Source organism: Mesoplodon bidens (assembly GCF_964165515.1).
Source record: "Mesoplodon bidens genome assembly, chromosome: 3".
NCBI classification, from domain to species: domain Eukaryota; kingdom Metazoa; phylum Chordata; class Mammalia; order Artiodactyla; family Ziphiidae; genus Mesoplodon; species Mesoplodon bidens.
The window spans coordinates 94805761-94818565 of record NC_138178.1 but is presented as its reverse complement, the minus strand read 5'-3'; the positions used below and the strand labels follow the sequence as shown (position 1 = coordinate 94818565).

At 45.2% G+C, this 12805-nt stretch overlaps 1 protein-coding gene across 1 annotated transcript; it reads left to right on the top strand.

The window, feature by feature from the left end:
* Positions 1–258: 258 nt before the first annotated feature.
* Positions 259–11378, top strand: KNSTRN (kinetochore localized astrin (SPAG5) binding protein; the record flags this gene model as incomplete). Its single annotated transcript, XM_081228075.1, is given in 11 exon segments — positions 259–334; positions 337–366; positions 369–465; positions 629–723; positions 3762–3891; positions 4764–4811; positions 7579–7684; positions 7851–7944; positions 8962–9017; positions 9789–9863; positions 10598–11378. Coding segments are annotated over 11 exon segments (939 nt in total). The 3' UTR covers positions 10730–11378.
* Positions 11379–12805: the final 1427 nt, after the last annotated feature.

Genomic DNA, 12805 nt, shown 5'->3' with positions numbered 1-12805 from the left:
ATCCCTCTCTGTGTTCCTGGCTATCCGGTATCATGCACCATCCCTAACAATCACAGACCAAATAAAGAGAAAGATTTTGACATGGACTCTAAACGTGACAGCGTTTGCGTCCCAAGGCCGGAATAAGACGCCAAAGACTCATAGCTCCATTTAGGCCGGCAAAGCGCACCACTCCCCTCCCCCGCCCAGACCTGGGTGCTTCCACATCCATCGCCAGGAAGCTCGCGCCCATGCCTCGATTCTGATCTTCCGTACAGCATGGCAGCCCCTGAAGGCGTCGCCCACGGCAGTGCCTTCCGTACAACATGGCCGCCTACAGAGAGCTCATCGCACCCCTCCCGCCCGGCCACCGGAAGTTTCCGTTTGAAACCCGGCGGCAGACCCGGTCTGCGGTACGGCAGTTATTGCCGAGCATCTTTTGAACCAGAGCGACGAGGCCTGCGGACAGGAGCAGCAGGCGTCTGGGTTCGGTTCTCCCGGGGCGGGAGACTGGGCTGGATGTGGGAGGCCGATGGGATGGGCTGAGAGTGGAGGATTTTCTCTCTCCCGAGGCGCGCTCTTCTGGGGCCCTCCGCCTGCTCGGGCACCCCGGCCCACTCCTGGGTAACATTCACCTTGTACCTTCCAGGCCCCAGCCGTGCCGCCTCGTTACGATGACCAGCGTGGTCAAGACAGTGTACACCCTGCAGCCCCCCTCTGTGCTGAGCAGCGGCCTGTCCGCAGGTGGGTGTCCACGCCGCCCCTGCCCCCGGGCATTGCGAACTGGCCCCGGGTGGTCAAGCCAGGAGTATGGGGGATCAAATCGGTGGCTGGGAGTGGAGGGCTCCGGCAAGGGAGGGGGTTCTATCGGCTCTGACAGCCTGCTCTAACTCCCCTAGAACCGGGCTGTCTAGGCTTATGATGGGAGTTAGGGGAAGGGCCACATGGTGGGAATTTAGGCTTGACCCGTACCCCTGCTCCCCCAAACCGAACTCTGCTGCATTCACCAATTAGATTTAAGCTGTTGATTATTCTACAATATTATTCCCATTAAACTAGGAATCCCTTTTTAAACATTTACCTGTTTTATTTCCAGACGAGCTATCTGGAGGGACTGGGTTTGTTGTCAGGGAGGAGAGAAGAGAGTCATATGAAAAGCAGGATACTTAGGGAGCACTAGGGTTCACACTGTGTCTGGTTCACATTTGTAACGGCACAGTGTCCCTTATATAGTACATTCTCAGTAAACATTTGTTGAGTGAAGTGAGAGAGAAGGGTCAGGCCTAACTAGTATTCGAGAATCTTGGGAGAAGAGAGATGGTTAAAAGCAATGTTTGGGACTTCCCTGGCGGTTCAGTGGTTAGGAGTCTGCACTTTCACTGCCAAGGGCCTGGGTTCCATCCCTGGTCGGGGAACTAAGATCCCACAAGATGCCCTGCGTGGTCAAAAACTAAAAAATGAAATAAATAAATAAAAATAAAAGCAGTGTTTGATTGCTTTGCCATTTGCTTTGTGTTACTCGGCTTGCGGCTGAAAGTCATCTCCTAAAGTCTGCAGTTGTTGAGCTGCCTAATCTAGAGATTATAGCACAGAATAGGCTTCAAACATTAGAACCTGTGGTAGGAGATTTTGAAGCAGCTATTTAAGATCCCTTCCCAGATGACTCCATGCAGTTGACTGATGAGCCGTAGCAAGATTGACCTTTGAAGTAAATAGGCTTTAATTCAAAGGCTTCAAAGGGTTCTGTTTGTCCTATGTTGCTTCAGAACACCTGAGTGGCAATTCTGGCATCAGCAGGACCTAGGAGTTGATGGAGGAAATGGAGCCGGTCTTACGCTGCCTTTCCCTTAGAAAGCAGTCTCTTGTTCAGTGGGGAGCGACTGGCATCTCCCCAGTCAAGTTGGAAGTTTTCATCTCTTTGCTTTTTACCTTGTCCCAGCTTTATGATCATATGTAACCTCAATAGTTTAACATGTTTAGGCTGCCTCTCAGGATTTTAGATTTTAGGCATGGGTTGGTTGTTTTTTAGTTTTTTGAATAGGTAACATTCAAAATAAATAAATATCCAAAGTGGGGAAACGATATACAGTGAAAAACAAGTCTTCCCTTCCTTGACACCAGCCATCCTATTCCCTCCTTCGCATCTCTCATTTTAAGGAGATAGTCTTTGTTAAATCCTGCTAAATTTTTCCTATGATGCAGTCCTTAGGATCTAACAAATATGGTTTATTGAAACCAATTCCAGTCAATGAAGAGTGTTAATTTTGATCAATTTGCTATTGACACCTTTTTGCATGAGCTAGATTTCTTATTGTGTGTAACTTATTAATACTTGAGAGAGGAAAAGGTAAATTCATGCACTCAAAGTTACCTTTTACTTCCAACAGAGACCTCAGAAAGAACCTTTTTAATATTTGTTTTGTGGGTAAGAGGGGAAAATAGGATGTAAGTGTGAATTGAGTGTACCTATAAATGAAATAATTTGTTAGCCTGAGAAATCATATTTATTCCAAACTGTTGTGCAGCTAGAGTCATCAAAATAAATCTTTATCAAACACAAAGTTCCCTAATCCCTGTGATCCAATGCTTTGTACCTCATTTCTTTACCTTGATTTAATTGTTATGGCTCTTAATTTAGGTCAAGCTTAAAGGAGCCGTTTTACAATGAACAAAGTGAAAGATAGTATAAACTAGAAGAATCCTGTGCATGTGCTGGGGGTGCGTGCTTAACTCCAGAACAAGTTACTTGAATTTGCTATCTAATGTAAGTGGTAGAAAGATGTGTGTGGTAGAGGGCTGGCATAAGGGCTAGGGGGGAAGTGCTCTCCTCTGGGGAAGAAGAATGTCATGTTAGGGCCATTTCTCTGGTTACCTGGCAGTAGCCTAGCAGGATCAGAACAGAATATCAAACAGGGAACCTAACGAGCCTCTAAACTTAACGATGGATAAACAGATTAAAAGGGCTGGTGGTAGGGGCTCCCCTGGTGGCGCAGTTGTTGAGCATCCGCCTGCCGATGCAGGGGACATAGGTTCGTGCCCCAGTCCGCGAAGATCCCACATGCCGCGGAGCGGCTGGGCCCATGAGCCATGGCCGCTGAGCCTGCGCATCTGGAGCCTGTGCTCCGCAACGGGAGAGGCCACAACAGTGAGAGGCCCGCATACCGTAAAAAAAAAAAAAAAAAAAAAAAAAAAAAAAGGGCTGGTGGTAAAGGCAGTCAGCATGGAAGAGGGAAAGAATAGAGGAGCTGGTTTAGAGATGGTCTGTGAAATAACCCATGAAACTGATGTGTTCCATTTATTCAATAAGTAGGTTTTGAATCTCTGTTAATATGCCAGATACTCTCCTAGATGCTGGGGCACAAAGATGTCTCTTAGAGTACTAGTTAGGGAGCCAGTCTGGTCAAAATAACTAAGCAACTGCTGAAACTCGAAGCAGCTTGAGTGTAGCCTTAGGAGAGCGGGCGGAGTGCTTAGGAGCTGAATGACAGTTCCTTTCTACTGCTGTGTAACGAAGGACTCAGCTGTGTTCTGCCTTGCTGACGGCCACACTGCCTGTCATCCTCTTTGCTGTATGAATCTTCACTTTCACATCTGTACCCTCTGGCCATTCAGTTTGCTGTAGCAGCAAGCTTTTGGCTACCCTCAAACACACTGTACTGTCACATTTAAAGAATTTTGGTTTCTATCCCCAATTGGTCTAGAAGTCTTATTCTTCTGAATTTATAGAGTTGCACTGTTGGGTCATGACGCGTGGGATTCCACCCTCTTGTTTTCCTTTGCAGATGCACAAACTCGAGCCACTTCTAAGAGCCTATTACCTGTTAGGTCCAAAGAAGTCGATGTTTCTCGACCTCACTCAGGAGATTCAGAAAATGATGTTACAAAAATCATCAAACCAAGACGAGACAATGGGTGAGAGTCAGAGCATCGGTATCCAATTAGAACATTGGGCTAGAAATTGCTCAGTACCAAGAATTAGGGCTTTTGAGAGCACAGGGTATCTGAAGGATTGGCCTGTAGTCAGTGGCCTATAGCAGTGCAGCATTGCTGACCTGTTTGTCAGAACCCTCTGTGTTGATCAGGTCAGAAGAGGCACAGCCAGGGTTACAATAAGAGATATTCTTTCCTCTCTCAGCATTTGCTCTGAGTGTACAAATAGCAGCACTGCAGTCAAACCAGCCTTAAGTGGTAGTCGTGGCGGGTGGGGCCTAGTTGTTAGCCTAGGTTGCTGCTCTGAGCAGTCCAGCCCAGTGTAGTGTGCATGTGTGTCCCTCTACCTGGTGTTCAGCTCCCGTGTGAGTGAGGTTGACATGAAATAGCCACACTGTCTTGAGCAGAAGCAGGTCTGTCAGGTTGTTGAGGTGGTCAGGAGGGGAGCCCGTGCCCTATTCATAAGCTTTTTTCAGTAGTCTGGGCTGAAACAAAAGTGCATGGGCCCTCAGAGCTTCTCAAGCTTGTGCTGTCTGGGACTTCCCTGGCAGTCCAGTGGTTAAGACTCTGTGCTTCCACTGCAGCGGGCACGGGGTTTGATCCCTGGTCAGGGAACTAAAATCCCGCATGCTGCACACGGCCTGGACAAAAATACAAAAAAAAAAAGTAATAACAGTACCGTGATTCTCTGATTGATTTCTTTGTTGTTGTTATTGTTTTAATTGAGGTATAGTTGACATACAATATTGTGTTAGTTTCAGGTGTACAACATAATGATTTGATATTTGTATATATTGTAAAATGATCACCGCAGTAAGTCTAGTTAACATCCTGATTTGTTTTTGCTTCTTTAGGCCCCTGAGAGCTACAGACACTGCCACCAGGAGGAACATCAGGAAGAGGTGAGTGTCAGGGGAGATGAAACCTGGCCACCATTTTAGGGTAGTGGAGCTCAATCCTGGTTGTACATCAGAATCACTCACAGGACTTGTTTTACTGTGTTGGAGTCTGATGCCACCCCAGAAATCTAGATGGGATTTTCAGGGGTGAGGCACAGTCGGGTTTGAGAACCACTGTCAGGGCCAGAATCAGTGATGCTACCATCTTGAGTACCAGACAAGAGTTTGGGAGCTCCATGCCAGGACCACTGCCCCAACCTAGCTATGACCCATCAGCAGGAGTGGGAAGCCCTCAGGATCGGAGAGCCTGCGTGTGGTTAGTGATTTCGAGATGAGTGTGCTGCTGCTGCTGCTGCTGCTGCTGCTCTTGAAATTCTGGAGAAGGATCCATCTTTCTCTGCTTGAGACTTGCTTGGACATTTTGCAGTCCTGCAGACAGAAATAACATAAGCTGAAAAGTTTGTAGAAATAGTTTTTGTTTGTTTGTTTGTTTGTTTTTGCGGTATGTGGGCCTCTCACTGTTGTGGCCTCTCCCTTTGCGGAGCACAGGCTCCGGACGCGCAGGCTCAGCGGCCATGGCTCACGGGCCCAGCCGCTCCGCGGCATGTGGGATCTTCCCGGACCGGGGCATGAACCCACGTCCCCTGCATTGGCAGGCGGACTCCCAACCACTGCACCACCAGGGAAGCCCTAGATATAGCTTTTAATTCCACATCTGTTATTTGGGCATGACTTAAAAGTTCTGAAGACAAAATACTATCAAGAAGGACTCAGAACTTTGAAAAGGCTTAATATTGATGAAGATAATGGCTATTACTTTTTTTTGATTTTTTTGCATTTTATTTATTTTTTTATACAGCAGATTCTTATTAGTTATCTATTTAATATATATTAGTGTATATATGTCAAACTCAATCTCCCAATTCATCACACCACCACCACCACCACCACTTTTCCCCCTTGTTGTCCATACATTTGTTCTCTACATCTGTGTCTCTATTCTGCCCTGCAAACCGGTACCATTTTTATAGGTTCCACATATATGCGTTAATATACGATATTTGTTTCTCTCTTTCTGACTTAATTCACTCTGTATGACAGTCTCTAGATCCACCCACGTCTCTACAAATGACCCAAGTTCGTTCCTTTTTATGGCTGAGTAATATTCCATTGTATATATGTACCACATCTTCTTTATCCATTCGTCTGTTGATGGGCATTTAGGTCACTTCCATGACCTGGCTATTGTAAATAGTGCTGCATTGAACACTGGGGTGCATGTATCTTTTTGAATTATGGTTTTCTCTCGGTATATGCCCAGTAGTGGGATTGCTGGGTCATATGGTAATTCTATTTTTAGTTTTTTAAGGAATCTCCATACTGTTCTCCATAGCAGTTGTATCAATTTACATTCCCACCAACAGTGCAAGAGGGTCCCCTTTTCTCCACACCCTCTCCAGCATTTGTTGTTTGTAGATTTTCTGATGATGCCCATTCTAACTGGTGTGAGGTGATACCTCATTGTAGTTTTGATTTGCATTTCTCTAATAATTAGTGATGTTGAGCAGCTTTCCATGTGCTTCTTGGCCATCTGTATGTCTTCTTTGGAGACATGTCTATTTAGGTCTTCTGCCCATTTTTTGATTGGGTTGTTTGTTTTTTTGATATTGAGCTGCATGAGCTGTTTATATATTTTGGAGATTAATCCTTTGTCCGTTGATTCGTTGGCACATATTTTCTCCCATTCTGAGGTTGTCTTTTCGTCTTGTTTGTAGTTCCCTTTGCTTTGCAAAAGCTTTTAAGTTTCATTAGGTCCCATTTGTTTATTTTATTTTATTTTATTTTATTTTTATTTTTTTTTTTGCGGTATGCAGGCCTCTCACTGTTGTGGCCTCTCCCGTTGCGGAGCACAGGCTCTGGACGCATAGGCTCAGCAGCCATGGCTGACAGGCCTAGCCGCTCCATGGCATGTGGGATCTTCCCAGACTGGGGCACGAACCCATGTCCCCTGCATCGGCAGGCGGACTCTCAACCACTGTGCCACCAGAGAAGCCCCTATTTTTGTTTTTATTTCTATTACTGTAGGAGGTGGATCAAAAAAGATCTTGCTGTGATTTATGTCAAAGAGTGTTCTTCCTATGTTTTCCTCTAAGAGTTTTATAGTGTCCAGTCTTACATTTAGGTCTCTAATACATTTTGAGTCTATTTTTGTGTATGGTGTTAGGGAGTGTTCTAATTTCATTCTTTTACATGTAGCTGTCCAGTTTTCCCAGCACCACTTACTGAAGAGACTGTCTTTTCTCCATTGTATATCTTTGCCTCCTTTGTCGTAGATTAGTTGACCATAGGTATGTGGGTTTATCTCTGGGCTTTCTATCCTGTTCCATTGATCTATATTTCTGTTTTTGTGCCAGTACCATATTGTCTTGATTACTGTAGCTTTGTATTATAGTCTGAAGTCAGGGAGTCTGATTCCTCCAGCTCCGTTTTTTCCCCTCAAGACTGCTTTGGCTATGGCTATTACTTATTAAATTTTTGTGTCAGTAGCTGTGCTAAGAATTGTACATGTTCTCTCTTATCCTTCATGATAATAATATTATGAGATGTGTGTATTAATTCTAGAAAGGAGGAAACAGCCTCAGAGAGGTTACACAACTCCCTGAAGGTCATATACCACTATGTGGTGATGCCAGGATTCGAACCAACCCGACTCCATAGCCCATACTCTTAACCCCTCCACCACTTCATCTAAGTACGATTATCATTACAGCTATAAGCCACTGAGTAAAGAGAAATCAGAGGAAGAGCTCAAGGATAAGAACCAGCTCTTAGAGGCTGTCAACAAGCAGTTGCACCAGAAGTTGATTGAAACTCAGGTAAGCGATCCACCAGACCTGCCATCAGCTGCACTGGGTGATGCATGTGGAATCCTGAGGGGCCACGCCAGGTGCCTGAGCGCAGAAGGAGAAGATGCCAGGCTTCCGCTGTGGCTGCCCCTGAGGGATGGGGCAGGCCTTACCTGTGTGTATGGCACCCCTACAGGGAGAGCTGAAGGACTTGACCCAAAAAGTGGAGCTGCTGGAGAAGTTTCAGGCCAGCTGTTTGGCAATTTTGGAGAGCAAGGGCCTCAACCCAGGTAAGAGATGGCACACAACTGTCTTCAAAGGAGTCAGTGCATGTGCCCCTTCCTGGGTGATTCTGGACTGTGCATCAGGGGTCTGGCATGGTATCAGCTGACCCAGTCAGTGCAGGGGTTGCCTAGCAAAGCCCTGAAGATTTGGGGGAGCTCCACTCTGTTCTGTTGTGATGTTGACTTTGCCTGCCCAGCGGAGTTTCAGATGGTTGTGCAGAGAGGATTCTCTCTTTCTTATCTGAACACTTTATACCATTAGTTTGGTGCTGACAGGTATGATCTTGCAAATAGATCAGAAATATTTTCTTTCTTTCAAGAGATATAGCATACAGGTAACCTTCACAGGTGGAGAGAGAGATAATACTGTTGAAAGGGTTCCTGAAGCTGGCTAGTTAGCAGAATCACGGTGTTTAAAATGTGATTCCTGTTCTGACCCTGTCCCTAGAGGGCAGAGTCTGTCACAGAGAGGAAGCGGAAGAAGGGATTACCCCAGGACTGTAAGAGAGCCTGACCTGAGGAGCCTGAGAATGCCCAGGGAAGGAGCCCAGGCTTGTTTGATTAAGGAGTGCTGACTTTGAATGCTGCCATTAACCTGTGCATTTTAGGATATATTCTTGATAGTCACCATATACGTTTTTGGATTTCCTACGTGTATGCACTGTTTTTACCAAAAATAATAAAATTTTTTAAGGCCTGAAAAGCTTTTAAAAATAGTTTTGTGTATTGTTAACAAAACCAAAAAATACAACCTATACATTTCTTTTGGACAAATTTTCCGCTGAGCTGAGGAGGAAGCAAGATGACGTTTTGGCCATATCCATACCTAGAGAGGAAGGGGAGATAAAATCCAGCTCTGGAGGGCAGGTGTGGGTGACCTTGCCAAGGTGAAAACTCAGGGGAGAGAGTTTTCAGATGCTTAGAGAAGTTTCCTTCATGAATACTCCTGTGGAGGGATTTTAATTTTCTTTTAAATTGCAGTTCCCTAGGCAAGGCTGACTTTGTTGTATTTACTGTTTTTAGGCAGTGAGACCCTGGCATCACAGCAAGACTCCACCACGGAGCACATGGACTCAATGGTGAGGGTGTGGGTGTGAGTGGGTGAAGGCCCAGTGAGCATGAGGCCCTGCAGATCTAAGCAGGTCTCTGCCGTATGCTCGGCAAAGCCCACGAAGCAGCCTTCAGTTATCCAGGGTAGTGGAAGAGGGTGGTGGATGTGTACTCAAAATAGCATATTTTACTTGGAAGGTGACTTTGTGCTTACAAATATGAGTGAGTCTAAGTTGAAAATGTACTAGTTTAAAACCCATAGTAGGGTGGACCAGTAGAGACAGCTTTCTGGTTTCTCTCTTCTTTGCTTTACCAAATTTCTCCCCTTATTCCTTTGCTGAGAACTGTGTCTTACAAAGGTCAAGCCTGAATTAAATCTGTCTTCTCTTTGGTTCCCTCCCTGAAGTAGGAGGGTAATTGTTTGCAGTTAAAGCCTTTTGAGCTTCTGTGATCTATTCCCCAGGAAGATCAGTTGTCATCTTAGAATCCTAGAATACTAGGTATGGAAGCCTTCCTCAGCTCCCCCAGGCAATTTGTCACCCCTTTAGTGTCTACTGCCTTTCGTTCATATTACCTATGTAGCACAGAGCACATGGAGGTGGGGTTCTCTGTCCATGCTGTGGACTCGGTTCTTCCAGGCCCACGAGAGAGCCCGGCACGTTTGCGGACACTCAGTCAGTGACTGAACAGATGGGATATTAGCGATCATCTAATTCAACTCCCATGAAGAGATTAGTTTATATGAAGAAAGTTCTCACATTTCAATAAAGATTTGTTACTACATTGTACTTTTCTCTTAGCTGCTGTTAGAAACTTTGCAAGATGAACTGAAGCTTTTTAACGAAACAGTCAAAAAGCAGATGGAGGAGTTACAGGTGAGAGGCAGACATCTCCGCAAGGCATAATTACCATTTCCTACCACAATAGGTGGATCTGTGGAGGGCTCTTTCTTATTTATCTCTTTATTCATTTTTAATAAACTATTTTCTAATAACTTTAGATTGCAGAAAAGTTGTAAAGATAATGGAGAATTCAACTCCCCTAATATTAACATCTTACATTATCATGCTGTATTTCTCAAGACTAAGAAACCAATATTGATGCATTACTATTAACTAAATTCCAAGACTTTATTTGATTTCACCATTTTTTTCAACTAATTTTCTGTTCTAAAGACTCTTAGAAATGTTCACATCTGCAGGGCATGAGGCAATGTGCAACACGCTAGGTGACTCCAGGTTGACAGTTGACACCTGTGTGAAATCCATGCTGTAGAAACTTGATATCTCAGGGAAACCTGTAATAGGAAACCCCGATTCTTGGGTCTGGACCGCTTTGGATTGCTTGGATGAACCATGGGATACTACACGGAATCCTAGAGGATTTCATTGCTCCAGTTGAGATAACAGACTCTGTAGTAGAGAGAGACAATTCCTAAAACCAACACAGATAAACAAACCTAAGATAGAAAAGACAATGTCTGTCAGTATCCCGGTGGTCTTCCTCAACGAAACAGAAGCATAATGTTCTGGTTATGGTATTGTCTTTCCTGTGAGTCAGAGTTTGGTGGTTTTTTGTTTTTTGTCTTTTTTAATGTCTTTCCATGCAGGACTTAAAGGTAAAGTTGAAGATAAAAGAAGAAGAGAGGGCCCAGTTCCTAGAACAACAGACCTTATGTAACAGTCAAATAAATGATTTTACAACAGCCCTTGAGGAAATGGAGCAGCTATTAGAAATGTGATAAAAAGCAGGTGGCCACATGGCTCCCTCTTGGGGATAAACTCTCAGAGGAAGCCACTTAAGACATCTGCTTCTTGGCCATGATCTTCTAGGACTCACCATCCCCAGAATGAAAACAGTTTCTGCAGTAGGATGAAGGACAGTTCATGCTGGAATGCCAATTCCTCCTTTAAGCAAGCATTCCCAGCCTTCAGATTGGCCAGCTCTCCTGAACCTCACAATACGTAATTGAGGCCTACAAGAGAGGGGGCCTGAAAGCTTGGATCAACCTCCTAGGCAACAGAGCGGCACAGAATTAGTATCAGGAGACTAAACCAGCCACAGCCAGAGAAGCCAAAAGGTCACATTCAGACGTGCGGGAAGAAACAGTGGTGCGCAGGTGCTCCACGGGAGACATCACTGAGGAGCCCTGCGGTCCCCTCATAACGTGGAACACATTCTGTCCCATCCTGGTTGGGCTCTATAACCTCACTGTAAATTTACGAACTGGAAATTACCTGAAATGGTTTAATAAATGGGGTGAAGGTATAGATAGCAATAACACCTATGAAACAATACACCTTGGAGCTTTTAATCTAAATCAGTTCTGTTTTTTTTTTTATAAAGTGTTACTTTTAAAATAAATATTTCTGCAACTATTCAGACTGCAACACTGGCAAATGAAAATAGCCTTTTAATTTTTAAAAATTTTTTTAAATTTATTTATTTTGGGCTGTGTTGGGTCTTCGATGCTGTGTGTGGGCTTTCTCTAGTTGTGGCGAGCGGGGGCTACTCCGTTGCGGTGAGTGGGCTTTTCATTGCAGTGGCTTCTCTTGTTCCGGAGCACGGGCTCTAGGCGCGCGGGCTTCATTAGTTGTAGCACGCAGGCTCAGTAGTTGTGGCTCGCAGGCACTAAAGTACAGGCTCAGTAGTTGTGGCACACGGGCTTAGTTGCTCCGTGGCATGTGGGATCTTCCTGGACCAGGGCTTGAACCCATGTCCCCTGCATCGGCAGGCAGATTCTCAACCACTGCACCACCAGGGAAGCCCGAAAATAGCCTTTTAACCTAAATACGTCCACTGAATACTATTGAACTAATCTAGGTAACAAGTTCAAGCCTCCAGTTTCACCCAGAATATTTTTCTTCCACTCATTAAGTGACCTGTGGCTAGTGCCCCCCCCACACCCCCCAACTCCATCTTCCAGGAACATTAGCTAGTCTTCTGTGGTGTTCCCTGTTTGTAGCAGTGGGTGCCACACTCCGTCCACCAGGTTTGTGTCACTAGCTGCCTGCATTCCTAAGTGTGCGTGTATCTATTGCTTTGCACGGCCAATCCTGGACCTGGCCCCCTGGATCCTTAGTCAACTGAAGTCGACAGCAGCCACACCCCACCCCTGCAACCGCCAGTTCACCAAAGGCACCGCCATATTTTATAGTCAAATTAGGCAGACTTTGGCTTTGGCCATCTCCCATTTTTTTCTGCACCTCTCCCGATTTCTTCAGCAACTCCCTCTACTCTTAAGCATTATTGGGGCTGCCCAGAGCCACCCAATCAAGTCAAGTAACGTCCCACCCTAACTTATAGGGCTAAAATTCTTTTCCTTCATACACACATAACATTCACACAGTTGGTTATGTCCCAAATACTTTGATAGGGAAACCCAGTTAAATAATTCACTGGTGAGAAGGGCTGAATATTTTCTTCTACCCATTTTCAGGATGTTTATAGTTTAAAAGATTTTTACCCAAGTGAATTCATAATTGGCATTTCTGGTCCGCCCAAAAGTTCTACTTCCTTCTTGGAAGGAAAGGGTGGGAAGCTCAGCTGTGAGATCCTTACCTCCTTGTCATGCCTCCCTAGTTAACTCCTAAGAATGGAACTATCCCAACTCCTCCATTACTCATCTTGCCCAGTGTTGAGATCCTGTTTGCTCAAGGTCTGGCCTCACAAGGGGCCTTCACCTCACGACGCTGCTTTGCACCACCAGCCAGCATTTGTGCAGTCTTGCCTTTTCTCATGTTCCCTCTGACCTCTGCTGCTCCATCTGCCCTTTGTACGTGTGGAGGTGTTGTGGTGCTTATTCTGATCTACAGCC